The 23,701-nt window shown below is 51.4% G+C and overlaps 1 protein-coding gene across 1 annotated transcript in view; it reads left to right on the plus strand.

Annotated features, from left to right (window-relative positions):
* The first annotated feature begins 18,750 nt into the window (after positions 1-18,750).
* Positions 18,751-23,701, plus strand: part of PBXIP1 (PBX homeobox interacting protein 1) — a 34,069-nt gene continuing 29,118 nt past the window's right edge. Inside the window, exons 1-3 of the mRNA XM_060253368.1 lie at positions 18,751-18,832; positions 20,079-20,160; positions 20,941-21,002. Coding sequence (XP_060109351.1) covers positions 18,770-18,832; positions 20,079-20,160; positions 20,941-21,002 — 207 coding nt within the window. The 5' untranslated portion in view covers positions 18,751-18,769. The remainder of the gene's footprint in view (positions 18,833-20,078; positions 20,161-20,940; positions 21,003-23,701) is intronic.

Genomic DNA, 23,701 nt, shown 5'->3' on the forward strand with positions numbered 1-23,701 from the left:
TTTTCTACCACTAGACTCTCTCGGGTTGAGTTCGGGCCCCAAAGCACTCCCGCGTATGAACAGCTGGTCTGTGAATGGACATACAAAAACTCTCCCTTTGCCGATTGGCCGGAAGAGCCTCTTCCTTACAAGACTGGTCAGAATCGAGTGAGCGGCTCTGTCGATGGAACTCCTGCCCCCTTTGGAACCAGAGGGCCGTCCTCGTCTCGATGAGCAGCTCTTCTTCCCCCGGAACTGAGCCCCAGCCCGGTTTTGTCTCGGATTTCAGCTGCAGTTTGTCCGGCCCCGTTGCGGAGCTGCTTGGATGGTCCGTAGTGTAGGGTTCGCGACATTCCTCTCCCCTGCCCCAGCATCAGGCCACTGTCGTGGTTCAGAGCAGCGGAGCGGCCTGTCGTCATGTCCGGGGAACCGCCGCTGTGGTTCAAAGCGGTGCCCGAGCTTCGCGTCCCGGGGCAGCCTCCGTTTTTGTCCCTCAACCCAAGAGTGGTTGGGCCGATTTGCAGAAATACAGTCACATGCCAAGCCCGCCCTTTTGACTTTTTGTCCGAGCTCTTACGGGATTGGGTAGGGTGGGTCTGAGGTCATCGGCGAACCCCAGTAGGTGCTACCAAGTGTTACAACCCCGTCTCCACTTTCTGCACTGACGCATCATGCGGGTTCTTCCAAAGAGGAGGAGGGTCCGTTCCCCGAGAACTGGGCTCTTTTCTCGTCGGTGCTGATCCATCCTCTTGACCCAATTTTGGAAGTTACGTCATCCGCGGCTCGCCCAAGACGGACCGTTTCGGGGGAAGAGCCCCGAGCGAAAGAGCCAGGCGGCTGGCGATCGTGCCACAGGACGTGGGATTGTGGCCGCGTGAGCTGGGACAGACCGACCTTGCCCGAAAAAAAAACACTCAGTGGGCCGGGCATTCAAACACAGCCGTGGAGGAGAAGCTCCTGGAATTTTCTCTTTCCTTTTTTTTTAAATGTTTCTTTTTTTAAGATCTTCTTTCGCTGTTTTTTTGGTGAATCTCCCCAGCCCTGACTTTTTTACGTTTCTTTTTTAAAAAGAAAGAAAATGGACGTGATTACTGGTGTGGTTTTGATTTCTGGTTTTTTTAAAGTGTAAATCCTGCCGGAACTTTTCACAGCGAAACAGTTTGGGCCGCGGAGGGTGGGATGAGTGGGGCAAGGTGCGGCCTAGACACACGACACTCCCCGCTGTTTGTTTTTATGTGTGATGATGATTAAAGCAAAAATTTTGTACTGTACTATTGGAATATAATTTTGAGGGCAAGCAGGCTTGGGGGTGGTGGGGACCCAGTTATAGCTCTGTGAGTGCTTTTGCTACCGGCTTCAGCAAAGAGTCGACATTTTCAGCTCACTCTTAGGTAGCAAACTGATGGACGCACATCGTAAGAGCCCCGGTGGATCAGACCAGTGGTCTATCTGGTCTAGCATCCTCCTCACACAGTGGCCTCAACCAGTTCCTCTGGAGGGTCAACAATAAGGCAGAGAGGCTGAGGCCTTCCCCTCAGAAGAACATCAGAAGAGCCCTGCTGGATCAGACCAGTGAGGGTCCATCTAGTCCAGCCTCCTGTCTCACACAGTGGCCTCAACCAGTTCCTCTGGAGGGCCAACAACAGGGCAGAGAGGCCGAGGCCTTCCCCTCATAAGAACATTAGAACAGCCCTGCTGGATCAAAACAGTGAGGGTCCACCTAGTCCAGCCTCCTGTCTCACACAGTGGCCTCAACCAGTTCCTCTGGAGGGCCAACAACAGGGCAGAGAGGCCGAGGCCTTCCCCTCATAAGAACATCAGAAGAGCCCTGCTGGATCAGACCAGTGAGGGTCCATCTAGTCCAGCCTCCTGTCTCACACAGTGGCCTCAACCAGTTCCTCTGGAGGGCCAACAGCAGGGCAGAGAGGCCGAGGCCTTCCCCTCAGAAGAACATCAGAAGAGCCCTGCTGGATCAGACCAGTGAGGGTCCATCTAGTCCAGCCTCCTGTCTCACACAGTGGCCTCAACCAGTTCCTCTGGAGGGCCAACAACAGAGCAGAGAGGCCGAGACCTTTCCCTCATAAGAACGTCAGAAGAGCCCTGCTGGATCAGACCAGTGAGGGTCCACCTAGTCCAACATCCTGTCTCACACAGTGGCCTCAACCAGTTCCTGTGGAGGGCCAACAACAGGGCAGAAAGGCCAAGGCCTTCCCCTCTTAAGAACATCAGAAGAGCCCTGGTGGATCAGACCATATGAAGCTGCCTTATACTGAATCAGACCCTGGGTCCATCAAAGTCAGTATTGTCTACACAGACTGGCAGCGGCTCTCCAGGTTCTCAAGCTGAGGTTTTTCACACCTATTTGCCTGGACCCTATTTTAGTTGGAGATGCCAGGGATTGAACCTGGGACCTTCTGCTTCCCAAGCAGATGCTCTACCACTGAGCCACTGTCCCTCCCCGCACAGGCTTTCCCCTGATGTTGCCTCCTGGCTCTGGGATTCAGAAGATTAGTAAATGACTTCTTTGTGAATTCTCGACCCACACAAGGTGCTTAAGTGGCCCTCCAGAATAAAGGAGTCTGTGGAATTAGAAAGTGCCATCGAATCACAGGGAACTTGTGGCGATCCCATAGGGTTTTCAAGGCAAGAGACGAACCGAGGTGGTTCACATAGGAACTTTGTCTGGCTTCTGGTGTCCTGGCCCCACTGGTGGGCCTCCTGATGGCACCTCATTTTTTGACCGTGGTGTGACAGAGTGTTGGCCTGGATGGGCCATTGGCCTGATCCAACATGGCTTCTCTTACATTCATTGTCTGCCGTTCCAGCACTAACCAGGGCTGACCTGCCTAGCTTCTGAAATCAGACAAGGTCAGGCTCCCCAGTGACAGTCGGAGCCTATCATCACATGGTGGCTGAAAGTCAGCTTAGTGTAGCTGTTAGGAGCGGTGGACTCTAGTCTTGACCTAGGTTTGGTCCCCTACTCGTCCACATGCAGCTGCTAGTTGGCCTTGGGTCAGTCACAAGCGGGTGGAATTTTAATAATAATTCTTATATCCCACCCTCCCCCGCCAACGCGGGCTCAGGGCGGCTTACATGACATGGTTTACACCACGATTACACTAAAATCCAGTCATTGCAATAAAAGACAATTAAAATAGTTAAATACATTCAATTAAATTAAATAAACAATTAAGATTATTAACAGCTACAAAATAAAGTGCCACAGTTCAATATATGTATAAGATGGCTAGGTGTCATTTCCGGGTTCCATCTTAAACGCGAGTTGATAGAGGATGCTTAAGCTCTTAGAGGATTGGCTACATCAGGGGTGTGTGGCCTAATATGCAAAGGAGCTCCTAGAATTCCACCCCTGGTCACAAGTCCTCTTGGAGTTGCTCTCTCAAGAGCAGATTCTGTGAGAGCTCTTTTAGCCCCACCTGTCTCACAGGATGTCTGTTGTGGGGAGAGGAAGGGAAAGGAGATTGTAAACCGCTGTGAATGACGGGTGGGGTATAATTCCAATCTCTTCTTAATTGGAGGAGGATGTGGAAAGCCACTTCCAGTCCCTCAGCTGGGGGAAAACCAGGATAAAAAATAAGACCTTTCATTCGTCCTCCTGTGTTAGAAACAAAATCCACGAATATAACCTGGGAGGGCCAACCAAGGCGATTCAAGAGATCCAGTTGGGTGTAGTGGTTAAGTGTGTGGACTCTTATCTGGGAGAACTGGGTTTGATTCCCCACTCCTCCACTTGCACCTGCTAGCATGGCCTGTGGTCAGCCATAGCTCGGGCAGAGGTTGTCCTGGAAAGGGCAGCTGCTGTGAGAGCCCTCTCAGCCCCACCCACCTCACAGGGTGTCTGTTGTGGGGGAGGAAGGGAAAGGAGATTGTGAGCCGCTCTGAGACTCTTGGGAGTGGAGGGCGGGATATAAATCCAATATCATCTTCTTCTTCAAAACACTGTGCAAGGGCATCAGCACTCTTCATCAGCCTAGATCTTACGACAAAATTTAAAGCTGAAGTCAGGAACGAAAAATCTAATTTTCTAGGTCAAGATCTTAAGACTCCTGTCTTTAGCGTTCGATCAGGGTGGCCAAACTTGCTTAACGTAAGAGCCACACAGAATAAACAGCAGATGTTTGAGAGCCGCAAGGCATGAGGGTCAGATGTTTAGGGCTGCAAGACAGGAAGGAAGGAAAAAAAGTGAATCAATTGGAGAGGTGGAAAGAAAGCAACTTTAAATGCATTCTCCAAGCCAGTCAACGGTGTGGTGGGGGGCTTTGTGAGCCAAATAATATGCGTGGAAGAGCCAGGTATGGCTCCTGAGCCACAGTTTGGCCACCCCTGTGCTAGATGTTGGCAGACTCCAAGACCGTAGTTTAGTTGCTGAAGGTATGAGATGTTACTGCCAGACCTCAGATTCAATGAGAGCTCACAGGAGCACAGCTCCTGAACCTTTCTGAGAATTCCACCTCCTGAGAGTTCCACTTCCTTGTCCATTGAATAGTAGGTGCAGCTGCATAACAATCCCCGGATGAGCTCCACCACCTGTTTTTCTACAAAATGACCCCTGGTTACTGCACTTGCATTCTGGGAAAGCAGAGCCTAGGAAGATCCTGATGTCACTCCCTAAACAGTCCCTCTGACTCTGCAGTTTGCACTGGGGAAGGCCCCTTAGGTCAGAGGAGAGCACCCCGGGATCACTTCCCCTTCTGACCGGCGCTGCTATTACTGGGCAGGGCCCTGAGAGCCCAGGGCAGAAACTTCCCTGGTATCAGACATGGCTGCCAGGTCAGGGACTGTGAAAATAAAGGGTTGTAAGGATTGTAGCGGTGATAACCTTTCGCTCACATCAGGGAGGAGAAGTCTCTCAGTGGCTACTAGTCACGGTGACTGAGGGGAACGTCTTCAGAGGGGATAAGCATCTGAAACCCAGAGCCTGGAGGCAACATCAGGGGAAGGCCTCAGCCTCTCTGCTCTGTTGTCGGCCCTCCAGAGGAACTTGTTGAGGCCACTGTGTGAGGCAGGATGCTGGACTAGATGGACCCTCACTGGTCTGATCCAGCAGGGCTCTTCTGATGTTCTTCTGAGGGGAAGGCCTCGGCCTCTCTGCTCTGTTGTCGGCCCTCCAGAGGAACTTGTTGAGGCCATTGTGTGAGACAAGAGGCTGGACTAGATGGACCCTCACTGCTCTGATCCAGCAGGGCTCTTCTGATGTTCTTCTGAGGGGAAGGCCTTGGCCTCTCTGCCCTGTTGTTGGCCCTCCAGAGGAACTGACTGAGGCCACTGTGTGAGACAGGATGCTGGACTAGATGGACCCTCACTGGTCTGATCCAGCAGGGCTCTTCTGATGTTCTTATGAGGGAAAGGCCTCAGCCTCTCTGCCCTGTTGTTGGCCCTCCAGAGGAACTGGTTGAGGCTACTGTGTGAGACAAGAGGCTGGACTAGATGGACCCTCACTGGTCTGATCCAGCAGGGCTCTTCTGATGTTCTTATGAGGGGAAGGCCTCGGCCTCTCTGCCCTGTTGTTGGCCCTCCAGAGGAACTTGTTGAGGCCATTGTGTGAGACAAGAGGCTGGACTAGATGGCCCCTCACTGGTCTGATCCAGCAGGGCTCTTCTGATGTCCTTATGAGGGGAAGGCCTCAGCCTCTCTGCCGTGTTGTTGGCCCTCCAGAGGAGCTGGTTGAGGCCATTGTGTACGACAGGATGCTGGACTAGATGGACCCTCACTGGTCTGATCCAGCAGGGCTCTTCTGATGTTCTTAAGAGGGGAAGGCCTCGGCCTCTCTGCCCTGTTGTCGACCCTCCAGAGGAACTGGTCGAGGCCACTGTGTGAGACAGGAGGCTGGACTAGATGGCCCCTCACTGGTCTGATCCAGTAGGGCTCTTCTGATGTTCTTATGAGGGGAAGGCCTCAGCCTCTCTGCCCTGTTGTCGGCCTTCCAGAGGAGCTGGTTGAGGCCATTGTGTACGACAGGATGCTGGACTAGATGGACCCTCACTGGTCTGATCCAGCAGGGCTCTTCTGATGTTCTTAAGAGGGGAAGGCCTCGGCCTCTCTGACCTGTTGTTGGCCCTCCAGAGGAACTGGTTGAGGCCACTGTGTGAGACAGGAGACTGGACTAGAGGGCCCCTCACTGTTCTGATCCAGCAGGGCTCTTCTGATGTCCTTATGAGGGGAAGGCCTCGGCCGCTCTGCTCTGTTGTTGGCCCTCCAGAGGAACTGGTTGAGGCCACTGTGAGACAGGAGACTGGACTAGATGGCCCCTCACTGTTCTGATCCAGCAGGGCTCTTCTGATGTCCTTATGAGGGGAAGGCCTTGGCCGCTCTGCTCTGTTGTTGGCCCTCCAGAGGAACTGGTTGAGGCCACTGTGTGAGGCAGGATGCTGGACTAGATGGCCCCTCACTGTTCTGATCCAGCAGGGCTCTTCTGATGTCCTTATGAGGGGAAGGCCTCGGCCGCTCTGCTCTGTTGTTGGCCCTCCAGAGGAACTGGTTGAGGCCACTGTGTGAGGCAGGATGCTGGACTAGATGGCCCCTCACTGGTCTGATCCAGCAGGGCTCTTCTGATGTCCTTATGAAGGGAAGCCCTCGGCCGCTCTGCTCTGTTGTTGGCCCTCCAGAGGAACTGGTTGAGGCCACTGTGTGAGACAGGAGACTGGACTAGATGGCCCCTCACTGTTCTGATCCAGCAGGGCTCTTCTGATGTCCTTATGAGGGGAAGGCCTCGGCCGCTCTGCTCTGTTGTTGGCCCTCCAGAGGAACTGGTTGAGGCCACTGTGTGAGGCAGGATGCTGGACTAGATGGACCCTCACTGGTCTGATCCAGCAGGGCTCTTCTGATATCCTTATGAGGGGAAGGCCTCAGCCTCTCTGCCGTGTTGTTGGCCCTCCAGAGGAGCTGGTTGAGGCCACTGTGTGAGACAGGAGGCTGGACTAGATGGATCCTCACTGGTCTGATCCAGCAGGGCTCTTCTGATGTCCTTATGAGGGGAAGGCCTCGGCCTCTCTGCCGTGTTGTTGGCCCTCCAGAGGAACTGGTTGAGGCCACTGTGAGACAGGAGGCTGGACTAGATGGACCTTCGCTGGTCTGATCCAGCAGGGCTCTTCTGAGGGGAAGCCCCTCGGCCTCTCTGTCCTGTTGTTGGCCCTCCAGAGGAACTGGTTGAGTCTACTGTATGAGACAGGATGCTGTAGTAGATGGACCACTGGGCTGATTCAGAAGAGCCCTGCTGGATCAGCCTCCTTGCTCTGTTGTTGGCCAGTGGAACTGGTTGGCCAGTGTGTGAGACAGGATGGTGGACTAGATGAACCTCTGGTCTGATCCAGCCGGGCTCTTCTGCTGTTCTTATCCTAGAATCACATAGTTGAAACAGGCCACCCAGGCCATGTACTCCCAATTCCTTGCTCAATGCAAGATCAGCTGATGTTCTTAAGCTCAGATCATGAGACAGAGGGCACATAAAAGGCCATCAAGTTTCAGCTGGGTTATGTTGACCCCTTGTGTAGTGTAGTGGTTAAGTGTGTGGACTCCATCTGGGAGAACCGGGTTTGATTCCCCCCCTCCTCCACTTGCAGCTGCTGGAATGGCCTTGGGTCAGCCATAGTTCATGCAGAGTTGTCCTTGAAAGGGCAGCTTCTGGGAGAGCCCTCTCTGCCCCACCCACCTCACAGGGTGTTTGTTGCGTGTTGGGCGGGGGAGGGGGAGATAAAGGAGAGAGTGAGCTGCTCCGAGACTCAGATTCAGAGTGGAGGGTGAAATATAAATCCAATGTCGTTGTTGTCTTCTTGGAAGACTGGCTACATCAGGGGGGTGTAGCCTAATATGCAAAGGAGTTCCTGCTACAAAAAAAAGCCCTGAAAGATTTTCAGGGCATAAATGTCCAAGATTCAAAGAGCTCTTGTCATATTTCTGTCTCCGCTGCCAGGCCATTGAAGGCACCACAAAGCAGCATTCGAAGTGATTTGCGTTCTTCCCTTTGTCCTTTTCCTGGAAGTCCAGTGACAAAGTGGCGCCTTTGGCAGAGGGTTTCCTTGTAAAAACACCCTCCTTGGCTCCATCTCCAAAGGAAAAGCCCCTGGTGCCAGTCCCAGGGCGCTGCCAAGGACAGGCCTGGGACACCAGCGGGCAGAGAAAAGAAAACGCAGGGACCATCTTTGGCTGGAAGCAGAGCCCTTTGTGGGCTGTGATGCGTTTGTGGCAAAATGGGGTCAGCGCAAGCAGGAAGACGTTTGGGGGGGGGGCGGCTGGAAGAGGAGGGAGTACTGGAGCTAAAGACAAGAACAGAAACTGGATATGGGAGACCCAAGTTCAATCTGATTTCATCGGCTTGAGCAGGGGTCGTTTTGTAGAAAAATAGGTGGTGGAGCTCATCCAGGGATGGTTATGCAGCTGCACCTACTGTTCAGTGGACAAGGTGGGAAGGAGGAGGTGGAACTCTCAGAAAGGTTCAGGAGCTGTGCTCCTGTGAGCTCCTGCTGAATCCAAGGCCTGGGTTTGAGCAAAATGCCTTCTGTGACAGCAGAGAGGTCTGGGTAAGAGAGTGGCATGCACCACGAGGGTGGTGGAGGAGGCACATTGTATTTCTGCACGCAGACGCACAAACCCCTAGGACAGGGGTGGCCAAACTTACTTAATGTTAAGAGCCACATAGAATAAATGTCAGATGTCTGAGAGCCGCAAGACATGAACATCAAATGTTTGAGGGAAGGAAGGAAAGAAAAAATACATGGAGGGAGGGTGGAAAGAAAGCAACTTTAATTTTTAAATGCCTTCTCTAAGCTGCTGGCTGGCTTGGAGAAGTGATTTAAAGAAATAAATGCCTTCTCCAAGCTGGCCAATGGGGCAGTGAGGGCTTCAAGTGTGGCGGAGCGGAGTTTCGAACCCAGTCTCCCTGATGCTAGTCTGACCCTATGCCACACGGATATCCTTGGTTAATTAACTCTCCCCTGAAGCCAGGACAGGCTAACTTACCAGCCCGGTGTACTGGTTAAGAGTGTCAAACTAGAATCCAGGAAACCTGGGTATGAATCCCCGCTCTGCCATGGAAGTTGGCTGGGCGAGACAGTGTGCGACTGCAATCAAAAAGGTCAACGCTATGCTGGGAATTATTAGGAAATAAATCGGTCAGTATCATAATACCCCTGTATAAATTGACAGTGTTGGCCTTATTTGGAGTACTGTGTACAATTCTGGTCACCACACCTCAAAAAAAGAGATTATAGCCTTGGAAAAAGTGCAGAAAAGGGCAACTAGAATGATTCAAGGGTTGGAACACTTCCCTACAGAGAAAGGTTAAAACGCTTGGGGCTCTTCAGCTTGGAGAAACGTCGACTGAGGGGGTGACGTGATAGAGGTTTACAAGATTATGCGTGGGATAGAGAAGGTAGAGAAAGGAGGACTTTTCTCCCTTTCTCGCAATACAAGAACTTGTGGGCACTCCATGAAATTGCTGAGCAATCAGGTTAGAACAGATAAAAGGAAGTACTTCTTCACCTGAAGGGTGGAGAATTCAGTGCCTCAGGAGGTGGTGGCTACAAGCATAGCAAGTTTCAAGAGGGGATTGGATAAACATATAGAACAGAAGTCCTTAAGTGGCTATTAGTCACAGCGTACTGTTGGAACTCTGTCTGGGGCAATTGATGCTCTGATTCTTGGTGCTTGGGGGGGGGCACAATAGGAGGGCTTCTAGTGTCCTGGCCCCACTGGTGGACCTTCTGATGGCACCTGGCTTTTTTTGGCCCCTATGTGAATCAGAGTGTTGGACTGGATGGGCCATTGACCTGATCCAACATGGCTTCTCTTCTGTTCTTATGGGCAACCTTGGGACAGCCACACCTATCACACAAGGTCGTTGTAAGGCTAAAACCAAGAATCATAGAATGAAGTAAATCGCTTTGGGTTCCTGCTGGGAAGAAAGGAAAGGAAAGGTCCCCTGTGCAAGCATCAGTCGTTTCTGACTCTGGGGTGATGTTGCTTTCACAAGGTTTTCAGGGCAGAATTTTTACGGGGTGGTTTGCCCTTGCCTTCCCCAGTCATCTACACTTTCCCCCCAGCAAGCTGGGGACTCCTTTGACTGACCTCGGAAGGATGGAAGGCTGAGTCAACCTCGAGCCGGCTACCTGAAAACCCAGCTTCCGCCAGGGATCGAACTCAGGTCGCGAGCAGAGCTTAGGACTGCAGCTTTAACACTCTGCGCCACGGGGCTCTTCCAATGGGAAGAAAACCTGCATAAAATAAATAAATCCTTCCCCCCCATTGCCTGTGTGTGCGTGCTTTGGAGTCACACAGGGCTCTTCTTCAAGTGGATTCCTGTGTCATCCAGGGAAGGGAAGGGTGAGGGCTCTCCTTGGCTGGCTGGGGCGTCTGGCTCAGCTGCTCCTCCCCACTCCACCGGCGCGGCGCCCTCTGCAGCTGTCCCTGTCTCTCCGCCTCTGCCCTCCATCAGCTCAGCCACCCCTGGTGCGTGATGCATGGATGGATTCCAGGGTGGGAATCGGAGCATTCCCGGCAGAAGCGGCACAGTGGGGTGGATTCTCGGAGGGTAATGCAGGGGTCCTTCCCCCGCCTCACCAAAGTACGCCGCCTCTCCCACTTGTCTTCGTCCCGCCCCAGAACCTAGGCAGCCCCTACCACTGGCCAAGCCTTCCTCGCCGACCCCTCCGATTGGCTCCCTGTCCCTCGCGGCCCGCCCCTTGCTTCCCCGCAGGGTAAAGAAGCTGCGAAGTTTGTGGGACAAACTTTTTCCAACCGGAGCCGGGACTTTTGCCCCCCTCTCTGGATCTGGGGCGCGGGAGCCACCGGGAGCCCTTGGACCGTGGTAGGGATGGTTAAAGGGGGGGAGTGAAGACAGCTGGGGCGTGGGGAGAGGTTTCCCCATTTTTCAGGGCAGGTTCAGACTCGCCCCCCCTGTTTTCTAGGGAACCCTGCCCCCCAAAAAAGGGGTCATTTGGGATGCTGATGCTAGGTTGCTATGGCAACGTCCCCCCATCACTTGGACCCTCGCGATGGGTCCCGTGTTTTGGGGGTGACTTGCTTTGGGAGTGCCATAAAGGGGTCAGTATCCAGAACTAAATATTGCAAGAGTTTTAAGCCTGTTTGTATTTTAAGTAAAAAAGTTTGTGTTGTTGAGGGGGGGAGTAACTGAATTTTCAGCATTGTGCGGGGGGGGGGGTCCCTTTCAACTCTATTAGAAGAAGAAGAAGAAGAATTGCAGATTTATACCCCGCCCTTCTCTCTAAATCAGAGTCTCAGAGCGGCTCACAATCTCCTTTACCTTCCTCCCCCACAACAGACACCCCGTGAGGTGGGTGGGGCTGAGTGGGCTCTCACAGCAGCTGCCCTTTCAAGGACAACTCCTGTGAGAGCTATGGCTGACCCAAGGCCATTCCAGCAGCTGCAAGTGGAGTGGGGAATCAAACCCGGTTCTCCCAGATAAGAGTCCACAGACTTAACCACTGCACCAAACTGGCTATTTCTATATTATATTTGTGTTTGTCTGTATTTTTTATGACGTTTATATTTTCCGTACCTGGCATTGCGGTAAAAACATGTTGCTACTAAAGAGAACAGACTCACAAGAAAATGAAGGATTATTGTATTTTATTTATTTATTGAGTAGGCTTATATTCCGCCTTTTCCCGTAAACGGGCTCAAGGCAGATCGCAACATATAAACTTGTTCTCGGAATTATTACTTGTTCTCAGAATAATTTTTTAAAAGAGCAATTTTAAGTTGGTTTCTTCGGTATCTGTGTATGCGCACGCCTGGAAGTCATGGTGCTAATTCATGTGTTTTTGAAGATTGCGGGGGGGGGGGGGGGGGCAGGGCACCTGAAGTTAGCTTTGCCTAGGGCACTGGGTGGTCTAGGGCCCGCCCTGGGGGGTGGGGGACATGAAAGCAAGGTGATCTCTTTCTCCCACTTTTGAAACACAGACTAATCCAGGGTTCTTGTTTGGGAAGGGGGAGGGTTCCTTTCAAATTGGGGAGGGGATCTCTCCCCTCCTTCAATGAAGGTTCCCTTATTTTGGGGGGCGGGTTATGTTTGACAGAAGGAAAGTAGTTCACTTAACCACAATTCGGTCCCTGTAACAGCAACAGAACAGATGAGCGCTCCTTTCTCTGGGTTTGAATGGTTGGGGGTTGTCCGTTCTGTTCTTCTGGCCTCTGTGGGGTGGTCTCCCTTTCAGGCATCTGCCAAATACCTTCTCAGCCCACACTGAGACTGCAGGCACAAAACCTCCCCAATTAATGTAGAATTATGGCCACTCTTGGGTTCTGTAGGATCGAAATCCCAAACACACATTTCCAAGACTTTAAGAACCAATTTTGGTGATGATATTTGATGATTTTGGATTTATATCCCACCCTATACTCTGAATCTCAGAGAGGTCACAATCTCCTCCCGCCCAACAGACACCCTGTGAGGTGGGTGGGGCTGAGAGAGCTCTGACAGAAGTTGCTCTTTCCGGGACAACTCTGTGAGAGCTATGGCTGACCCAAGGCCATTCCAGCAGCTGCAAGTGGAGGAGTGGGGAATCGAACCCATATCTCCCAGACAAGAGTCCGCGCACTTAACCACTACACCACACTGGCTCTTGTAGGAAAGAGAGTTAAGTATCAGGGCTTTCTTGATCAGGGACACACAGGGACGTAGTTCTGGCTGGCTTGGCATCAGGGGGTGTGGCCTAATATGCAAATAGGTTCCTGCTGGGCTTTTTCTACAAAAGAGCCCCCCGTGAAACAATGGTGATGTCAGGGGGTGTGGCCTGACATGCAAATGAATGCAGAAAAAGTCCAGCAGGAATTTATTTGTGTATTAGGCCACACCCCCTGATGCCAACTGGACCTGCATTAGTGCTAAAAAAAAAACCCCACCTTCTCTATGGTGGAAGCCCTTCCTTTGTCATTCTTACATTTGTCATTCTTACAACATCTTTAGAGGGTAGTTTTGTCAGGTTGGAGGGAATTATGACATGCCTCAGGCCATCTAATCCATTGAACATATGAAGCTGCCTTATACTGAATCGGACCCTGGGTCCATCCAAGTCAGTATCGTCTACTCAGACTGGCAGCGGCTCTCCAGGGTCTCAAGCTGAGGTTTTTCACGCCTACTTGCCTAGTTGGAGATGCTGGGGATTGAACCTGGGACCTTCTGCTTACCAAGCAGATGCTCTACCACTGAGCCACTGTCCCTCCCCATTCATAACCAGGGCGATGTTTGACCCAAAGATTCCTTTGCCCGCAGTTTCTTTCTCTTAACTACAAACCTTCGCTAGCCCCCAGTGGCCAGTGCAGTCTGCCCTGCTAGCTGGAGACGTTCCCAGAAGTGTCTGGTGCAGACTGGCCCATAAACTTCGGGAAGAGGCTGAGGTTCAGCGGCACAGTGCCTGCTTTGTGTACAGATGGTTCAAATTCCGGCATCTCTGCTTTAAGGATCTGGGCAACTGGTGATGGGGAAAAGCTCTACCCCAATATAAGAAGTTTTGTGCATCTTGGCAACTTTTTACCATTTATTGGCTTGCTTCGTTGATACCCTGCCTTCTCCCCATGGGGCCCCCAAACAGCTCACGTTATCCTCACAGCAGCCCTGCAAGGCAGGCTAGGCTGAAAATGTGTGCCTGACCCAGCAAACTTCCATCGCACAGTGAAGATTCGAATCTGAATCTCCCAGAGTCCTACACTCTGCCCAGAATAGGCAGGTTTGTGTTGGAAAATCCCTGGAGACTTTGGGGGTGGATCCAGGAGAGGGCTTGGTTTGGGGAGGGGCCTCAGCATGCGACAATGCCATTCCATGCAGCCATTTTCTCCAGGGGAGAGCCGGCAGCAGAGGTTTAGAGCATGCATTGATCCGTGTTTGTAACATAATTACTATGGCTCCGAAAAACACTGAGAAAAGAGGCTGACGAAGTGTGAGATGGGCGAAACCGGGAGGACTCCTTTCTATACGGTCCCTCCTTTTTCTCTCTATTGCAACATCACAGTGGAACGTTTAAGGACTCCACCCGAAAACACTTACTTATGGACTTGGTTAAGGCTGGTTCCTATGTAGAAACGTTTAAGTGTATAATCTGGGGGAGTACAAAGACCTTACTGTTCCTTTGTTCTTCATTTTGTCTTATACTTGCACTAAATCAATAGCGCGTACACACAATGAGAGTGTGAATATTTATTGTTGACCGGTGATTTGATGATTTTCCTCTTTTCTCCAGGGGAGCTGATCTCTGCCAGCTGGAGATCGGTTGTCAAAGCAGGAGATCTCCAGGCCGCACCTGGAGGCTGGCAACCCCGATTGCCAGAAACTTGCAATGCTACACCTAAACAGGAAAACCTGGGGAACCTTCTAGGGCTGCTAAGTCTCTTTTGGAAAATACCTGGAGACTTTGGGGGTGGATCCAGGAGAGGGCGGGGTTTAGGAGTGGAGGGACCTCAGCTTGATCCAATGCCACAGAGTCCTTTTCTCCAGGGGAGCTGATCTCTGCCAGCTGGAGATCAGTTTTAAAAGCGGGAGATGGTCTGTGTTGGAAAAGGTCTGTGTTGGAAAAGACCTGGAGACTTCGGGGGTGGAGCCAAGAGAGGGTGGGGTTTGGGGAGTGGAGGGGCCTCAGCTTGATCCAATGCCACAGAGTCCACCCTTCCAAGCAGCCCTTTTCTCCAGGGGAGCTGATTTCTGCCAGCTGGAGATCAGCTATCAAAGCGGGAGACCCCCAGGCCCCACCTGGAGGCCGTAGCAACACAAAGAGTAACGTGGAAAGGAAAAGAAAAAAACAAGCCCTAAGGCATCCACGAAAAACTAGCCTCAATTATGAAAATATCAAGTTTATCAAACAATTCAAGCAACAGTGCAAAAAAATCACCCGGAAACCCAATGTCCTTTCCATTCATAATAGAAGTTCATAGTCTTTATGGTGGAGATCCGGAAGAGAAGTTGGCAAAGCCGTGAATGGAGAGTCCGATGCTCCAGATGCTCCAAATGCGTGTTGCCCTGTTTCACCGAAGGTTTTTACAAGCTTCAAAATGCATTCATAATAAGTACGGCCGTTTGTACTCTGCAGAATGTTGGAGCTTTGTGCCTCTTGTCAAATTGTGAATGTATTTTGAAGCTTGTAAAAGCCTTCGGTGTAACAGGGCAATACGTGCCTCCCTGTTGCGTTCTCGTGCTGGGCTGCCAATTGTCCCTACACTGGCATGTATTGAAAGAAATCTCTGGAGCATCGAACTCTCGATTCATGGCTTTGCCAACTTCTTTCCCGGATCTCCACCGTAAAGACTATGAACTTCTATTACAAACTGAAAGGACGTTGAGTTTCCGGGTGATTTTTTGTACTGTTTCGTGAATTGTTTGATAAACTTGATATTTTCATAATTGAGGCTGGTTTTTTCGTGGATGCCTTAGGGCTTGTTTTTCCTTTCCCCACCTGGAGGCTGGCAACCCTAGAACCGTCTGAATGAATCCTCCCCCCCCTTTCAAAAGGTCAAGCAGCATTGGTGGTTTCGAGGATTGGGGCCTGCCGGTTCCCCTCAGCCTGCGCAGATTGCCTATTAAGGTCATCTCCACCAAGGTTGCTATGACATCCCTCGGGAGTTCAGAGGCGCCTCCAAGAGACCCAGAGACAGCCTCGCGTCCTTCCTGCCAGCTAGGGGCCCACGTTCAGCGCTCTGTGAGGGGTGGGGGAAGAGAGGAAAGAAAGCCAGGCGTGTCACTGTGCGAGTGGTGGTCCACTGTCTCTGCCACGTCCCTGCAGAGCGGTCTGGGCCTGTCGGCCTGGCTCTCCACACCTGCTCCGCTGCATTAAAAGGAGCTAAATATACTCGAATCCTTCCCCCAAAGTCACTCTCTGAGCCTGGCAGCTGCTCTGAAGAGGGGGAGAAGAGAGACTGGAGAGAAAAGAGGTCAGGATGGGGGTGGGGGGGAGAGACACTTCCCTCTCTCTCTCTCTCCCCCTTTTTTGAGGGAGGTCTTTGGGTGCAAACCCTCTCTCTCTCCTCACTGCTTGTCTCCTGCCTCCATTCCCAAAGGGGTTCTTTCAAAGCCGGCTCACCCCTTGCGATTTGGGCCAGGAGATCTTCAGGCGCTGAGTAATCGGCCAACATTCGGGACGGGCATAATTTGGATTCTCGGCATACCCTCTCCAACTAGAATAGCACTGGCTGGCCGGAAGGCACCCGAGGGCCCTGCCCCCTTCCTTCCCTGGCTCTTCAAGGCTCTTTCTGTGTGTGTATACACACTCCACACACACATGCAAAAAAAAAAAAAATGGCATTAGGGCAATCTAAATTCGGCATGAAGGAAAGCTGGATTCTGTGGCCCGTGTAGGTCAGGCAAACAAAACCAAATTTGACTTATCTTGCTTTGCATCGTTTATGCTGATTTAGTTAGTGGAGAGGAAAAGAGCACGTAAAAGTAGGGTTGCCAGCAATACTCCCTCTAAGCCAGGAGCGTCAAGCTCATTTGTTAGGAGGGCTGACATAAATGAGACCTTGTCAGGCCTGGCCATGTTGGACCAGGCCATGTGTGTACCTATTTAAGATTAGGTAGCCCCGTGGCGCAGAGTGGTAAAGCTGCAGTACTGCAGTCGGAGCCCTCTGCTCACGACCTGAGTTCAATCCCAGCAGAAGCTGGTTCAGGTAGCCGGCTCCAGTTTGACTCAGCCTTCCAGCCTTCCGAGGTCGGTAAAATGAGTCCCCAGCTTGCTGGGGGGAAAGTGGAGATGACTGGGGAAGGCAATGGCAAACCACCCCGTAAAAAGTCTGCCATGAAAACATTGTGAAAGCAACGTCACCCCAGAGTTGGAAACGACTGGTGCTTGCACAGGGGACCTTTCCTTTACCTTTTTAGCAGAGCCAGTTTGGTGTAGTGGTTAAGTGTGTGGACTCTTATCTGGGAGAACCAGGTTTGATTCCCCACTCCTCCACTTGCACCTGCTAGCATGGCCTTGGGTCAGCCATATCTCTGGCAGAGGTTGTCCTTGAAAGGGCAGCTGCTGTAAGAGCCCTCTCAGTCCCACCCACCTCACAGGGTGTCTGTTGTGGGGGAGGAAGGGAAAGGAGATTGTGAGCCGCTCTGAGACTCTTGGGAGTTGAGGGCAGGATATAAATCCAATATCTTCATCTACCTCACAGGGTGTCTGTTGTGGGGGAGGAAGGGAAAGGAGATTGTGAGCCGCTCTGAGACTCTTCGGAGTGGAGGGCGGGATATAAATCCAATATCTTCATCTACCTCACAGGGTGTCTGTTGTGGGGGGGGGAAAGGTAAAGGAGATTGTGAGCCTCTCTGAGACTCTTCGGAGTGGGGGGCGGGATATAAATCCAATATCTTCATCTACCTCACAGGGTGTCTGTTGTGGGGGAGGAAGGTAAAGGAGATTGTGAGCCGCTCTGAGACTCTTCGGAGTGGAGGGCGGGATATAAATCCAATATCTTCATCTACCTCACAGGGTGCCTGTTGTGGGGGAGGAAGGGAAAGGAGATTGTGAGCCACTCTGAGACTTTTTGGAGTGGAGGGCAGGATATAAATCCAATATCATCTTCTAAAAAGGACACAGACAAATACAATTAAAGATTTGTTTAAAAGGACTTTTCTTGTATATTTCCAGGATTGGACTGTTTATATATTCACTTACGTCCTTCTTCTGCACTAAAGGTTGGTGTTTTTCTGTCAGGGTATGACTTATGAAATATTTTGTATGAGAGTGGTTTCTACGTTATTTTGAAAAGTGGTTTTTCTTTGTGAGGCAGGTCATGACGGAGCCCTTTGGGGGTTTTCTTTTGCCGCCCTCAGCCGCGATTCTCTGTTTGGGTTGCCAATCCCCAGGTGGGGGCAGGGGATCCCCTGGTTTGGAGCCCCCCCCCCCCCCGTCACTTCAGGGTCATCAGAACACGGGGAGCGGGGAGGGACATGTCTGCTGGGTACTCCATTATTCCCTATAGGGTAGAATGGAGAATTGATCCACGGGTATCTGGAGCTCAGGGGGGCTGTTTTTTGAGATAGAGGCACCATATTTTCTGCATAGTATCCAGTGCCTCTCCCCAAAATACCCTCCAAGTTTCAAAAAGATTGGACTAGGGTGTCCAATTCAATGTGCCTCCAAAGAAGGTCCCCCTATCCTTCATTATTTCCAAAGGGAGGGAAGGCATTTAAAAGGTGTGCAGTCGCTTTAAATATGATGGCCAGAGAGCCCTTTGGAGTTCAGTTATGCTTGTCACAACCTTGCTCCTGGCTCCACCCCCAATGTCACTTGGCTCCACCCCAAAGTCTCCTGGCTCCAACTCCAAAGTCCCCAGATATTTCTTGAATTGGACTTGGCAACCCTATCCAGTGCCGTAGAGTCCACCCTATAAAGCATCCCTTTTCTCCAGAGGAGCTGATCTCTGCCAGCTGGAGATCAGTTGTAAAAGCAGGAGATCTTCAGGACCCACCTGGAGGCTGGCAACCCTAAGTTTGGGCTAGGGGGGAAAGGGAGGGAGGGGGCAACAAGGAGAGCAACGCTGGCTAAGATCTCCTGCCCAGCCGTGGATTGTGGATGAGAACCTGTGCGGTTTGCCCATCCTGTCAGCTATGACGCCGGCAGGGCTTTGCCTGCATTTGCATGTCAAATGAATTTGCCAGTCAAACTTCCTCTCCTCGAACAGCCGGTCAAGGTGCCTTGTTAGTGAGAGTTCCGTGGGCCCTTTCCGTGGGCACATCCTATGAAGGGTGAATGGGGGTGGCCCACCGGAAGGCCCTGCTGATCCCATGGCCTGTCACCTGCAGGTAGAAGCCGTGGGGCACCGCGGGGCATGAGCAGAGATGGCTGACAACTCAGACTCACGGGAGTCCGATAATAACAGTTGGGTCATCGCCGGATCCGAGGTGAGTGAGCCAAGGTGAAATCCGGGGGGGGGGGGGGCGGTGTTTGTGGGAAAAGCCCAGCAGGAACTTATTTGCGTATTAGGCCATACCCCCTGACATCACCATTGTTTCGCATAGGGCTTTTTTTTGTAGAAAAACCCCTAAGAACATTAAGATTAAGAACATCAGAGAAGCCATGTTGGATCAGGCCAATGGCCCATCCAGTCCAACACTGTGTCACACAGTGGCCATAAGAACATAAGAGAAGCCATGTTGGATCAGGCCAATGGCCCATCCAGTCCAACACTCTGTGTCACACAGTGGCCATAAGAACATAAGAGAAGCCATCTTGGATCAGGCCAGTGGCCCATCCAGTCCAACACTCTGTGTCACACAGTGGCCATAAGAACATAAGAGAAGCCATGTTGGATCAGGCCAATGGCCCATCCAGTCCAACACTCTGTGTCACACAGTGGCCATAAGAACATAAGAGAAGCCATCTTGGATCAGGCCAGTGGCCCATCCAGTCCAACACTCTGTGTCACACAGTGGCCATAAGAACATAAGAGAAGCCATGTTGGATCAGGCCAATGGCCCATCCAGTCCAACACTCTGTGTCACACAGTGGCCATAAGAACATAAGAGAAGCCATCTTGGATCAGGCCAGTGGCCCATCCAGTCCAACACTCTGTGTCACACAGTGGCCATAAGAACATAAGAGAAGCCATCTTGGATCAGGCCAGTGGCCCATCCAGTCCAACACTCTGTGTCACACAGTGGCCATAAGAACATAAGCGAAGCCATGTTGGATCAGGCCAATGGCCCATCCAGTCCAACACTCTGTGTCACACAGTGGCCATAAGAACATAAGAGAAGCCATCTTGGATCAGGCCAGTGGCCCATCCAGTCCAACACTCTGTGTCACACAGTGGCCATAAGAACATAAGAGAAGCCATCTTGGATCAGGCCAGTGGCCCATCCAGTCCAACACTCTGTGTCACACAGTGGCCATAAGAACATAAGAGAAGCCATGTTGGATCAGGCCAATGGCCCATCCAGTCCAACACTCTGTGTCACACAGTGGCCAAAAAACCCAGGTGCCATCAGGAGGTCTGCCAGCAGGACTAGAATTCCAGAAGCCCTCCCACTGTGGCCCCCCCAAGCACCAAGAAGACAGAGCATCACTGCCCCAGACAGAGTCATCCATATTACCTTGTGTACTCTCACTGACCTCTGCTCTATTCTTTCATCCATTCTACCTTTCCAGGCACTACCTGTGGAAGAACTCAGTGCTGAAGCTGTGGAGAAAACTGTGGAAGAGGCTGAACTGGCAAAAGAAGGCACCCATGGTATGTAGCATTTGGTTGCACAGATAGGAGGTAGGCAGCATAGACTGTGGGTGCTTGGGAAGGGGCAACAGTGTGAGGACTTCTAATGTCCTGGCCCCACTGGTGGACCTCCTGATGGCACCTGGGGGTTTTTTTTGGCCACTGTGTGACACAGAGTGTTGGCCTGGGTGGGCCATTGGCCTGATCCAACATGGCTTCTCTGATGTTCTTATGAGATCACATGAGAGATTTGGCCCAACCTAACCATGCCTCCCCTCCGGATTTAATGTGCACAATCACATCTCCCCCACCCCACCCTTTTGTTTTAGGATGGGCTGGCTAAATTTTAGGAAGAACTTCCTGACAGTGGTTCACCAGTGGAACAGGCTTCCTCGGGAGGTGGTGGGCTCTCCTTCCTTGGAGGTTTTCAAACAGAGGCTAGATGGCCACCTGACAGCAGTGCTGATTCTGTGAGCTTAGGCAGATCATGAGAAGGGAGGGCAGGAAGGGCTGCATCAGGGCTTAGTTCTCCTGGCCCTTTCTTACACGCCCAGGGAAATGCCAGTTGACACTTTGGGGTAAGTCAGAAATTTGTCTCCAGGCCAGTTTGGCCAGGGATCCTAGACGGTTTGTGGGGTTTTTTTGCCATCTTCAGGAGTCACTGAGGGCGTGAGGGGAGGCATTTGTGGATTTCCTGCACTGTCCAGGGGCTTGGACTAGATGACCTTGGAGGTGCCTTCCAACTCTATGATTTGATGACTCCTTCCCCACCCTGACTCTGTGTCTCCCTCTCCCTTATAGCTCCTCCTGGCACCAGCCAATTACCCACCGAACACCCTGAGCCAGAGGAAGCCAGACTCAAGGTAGGCCCTGGATAGAATCTCTGCACATGTCTGTGAAAATTCTCCAGTTCGGATTTTTCCCTAAGGACAAAACCATGCAAAGGTTAAAGGCGTTTGCATCTATTACCAAATCCCGAACATGTTAGTCTTCGAAGAGGGGCTGTGGCTCAGAAGTAGATCGCCCGCTTGGCGTGCAGAAGGTCCCAGGTTCATTCCTCAGCACCAGGCCTCAGATTCAGCGGGAGCTCTCAGGAGCGCAGCTCCTGCACCTTTCCGAGAGTTCCCCCTCCTCCTTCCCACCTTGTCCACCGAACAGTAGGTGCAGGTGCATAACAATCTCTGGAGGAGCTCCACCACCTATTTTTCTACAAAACAGCCCCTGCTCAGCACACAGATGGTTCAGTCCCCAATAATTCAATTGAAAGAATTGGGTAGCAAGCAGGGCTTTTGGGTAGAAAAAGCCCAGCAGGGACTCATTTGCATATTAGGCCACACCCCCTGACACCATCGTCGTTTCACACAGGTCTTTTTGGTAGAATAAGCCCAGCAGGAGCTCATTTACATATTAGGCCACACCCATGACATCACCATAGTTTCACACAGGGCTCTTGGGTAGAAAAAGCCCAACAAGGACTCATTTGCATATTAGGCCACACCCCCTGACATCACCATCATTTCACACAGGGCTTTTTGTAGAAAAAGCCCAACAGGAACTCATTGTCTTATTAGGCCACACCCCATGACATCATCCTTTCAACAGGGCTTTTGGGTAGAAAAAGCACAGCAGGAACTCATTTACATATTTGGCCACACCTCATGACATCACCATCCTTTCACGCAGGGCTTTTGTATAGAGAAAGCGCTGCAGGAGCTCATTTACATATTAGGCCACACCCCAATGACATCACCATTGTTTCACACAGGGCTTTTGGGTAGAAAAAGCACAGCAGGAACTCATTTACATATTTGGCCACACCCCATGACATCACCATCCTTTCACGCAGGGCTTTTGTGTAGAGAAAGCGCTGCAGAAGCTCATTTACATATTAGGCCACACCCCATGACATCACCATTGTTTCACACAGGGCTTTTGGGTAGAAAAAGCCCAGCAGGGACTCTTTTGCATATTAGGCCACACCCCTTGACATCACCATTGTTCTACACAGGACATTTTGGTAAAAAAAGCCCAGCAGGGACTCCTTTTGCATATTTGGCCACGCCCCCGACCCCAAGCCAGTTGGAACTGCATTCCTGCTTAAAAAGAGCCCTGGTAGCAAGTGATGTCAAAGACCTCCATCTGAGACCCCAGAGAGCCACTGCCAACCTGAGTAGGAGCCATGGCTCAATGGCAGAGCATCTGCTTGGCATGCAGAAGGCCCCAGGTTCAATCCCTGGCAATGTTCCCTCTAAGCTGCGGAGTCTTGTGAGCCGAAATTCTACTTAGTGAGCTACTGGCATTAAAGTTGCGAGCTCCTGCAGAAATGAGTTTGCTCCGGAGCAGTTTTTCCTGCGCCAAGACAAAAATGTGTGAGCCAGAGGCTAAAAATCTGTGAGCTAACTCACACTAACTCAGCTTAGAGGGAACACTGCTCCCCGGCATCTCCAGTTAAAGCGATCGGCTGGCAGGGGATGGGAAAGACCCCCGTCTGAGACCCTGGAGAGTCGCTGCCAGTCTAAGTAGCCAGTATTCACCTTGATGGGCCATGTCGCTAACTCCCGCTAAACTGTGGAGTCTTCTGAGCAAAAATTCTATTTCATGAGCTACTGGCATTAAAGTTGTGAGCCGGCGATCTGGCTGTGGCATAAATTAGCTTGCTCTGAGGCCATTTTTCCTGAGCCAGCACAAAAATGTGCGAGTCGGAGGCTAAAAAACTGCGAGCCAGCTCACGCTAGCTCAGCTCAGAGGGAACACTGCACACGTGATCTGATTCAGCAGAAGGCGACTTTGTGAACTCGAGTGTTAAGCGCAAGCCGGTTGAATTCCCGCTCCCTGGTTTAGCTTCAATACAAAATATGCGCCTGTTAAAACACATCTCAATTTTGTATTCGGCAAACAGAGACCTCAGTTTCTTCTCAGGGCGGCTCGTGATGTGTCGGTCTTCTCCATCCGGCATCATTTGCGCTTCTCTCCTGTTTTTACTGAAGTTCTTGGCGCTTCGTTGAAGTCCTCTGTCGTCGCTGGAGCGCTTTGCTTTCGGGGAAGCGAGGCTTTCTACCTGATTAAAGGGCTGATGAGGCGTGCGAGTTTTAATTGGCATGCATTTGGTAACGAATAAGAGCCGGCTGTTCTGAGGAGCAACATGTCTTTCTTGTTTTTAGGCAACATTTCAGCGCATTGCTAGAAACACCATCTTAGAAGAGGCATTTCTTTTCTGTATGTGGGAGAGGAAGGAATTTCTTTTCTAGGCTGTGGCCAGAAGATGCCTTCCCTCCTGTTTATGAGAGAAGGAGGAATGCCTTTTCTAGGCTATTTGTTCATTTGGAATACTGTGTACCATTCTGGTCACCGCACCTCAAAAAGGATATTATAGCAGTGGGAAAAGTGCAGAAAAGAGCAACTAGAATGATTAAAGGGCTGGAACACTTTCCCCACTTGGGGCTCGTTAGCTTGGAGAAACGTCGACTGCGGGGTGACATGATAGAGGTTTACAAGATAATGCATGGGATGGAGAAAGTAGAGAAAGAAGTCCTTTTCTCCCTTTCTCACAATACGAGAACTC

Source organism: Heteronotia binoei, chromosome 1, assembly GCF_032191835.1.
Source record: "Heteronotia binoei isolate CCM8104 ecotype False Entrance Well chromosome 1, APGP_CSIRO_Hbin_v1, whole genome shotgun sequence".
Classification (NCBI taxonomy): domain Eukaryota; kingdom Metazoa; phylum Chordata; class Lepidosauria; order Squamata; family Gekkonidae; genus Heteronotia; species Heteronotia binoei.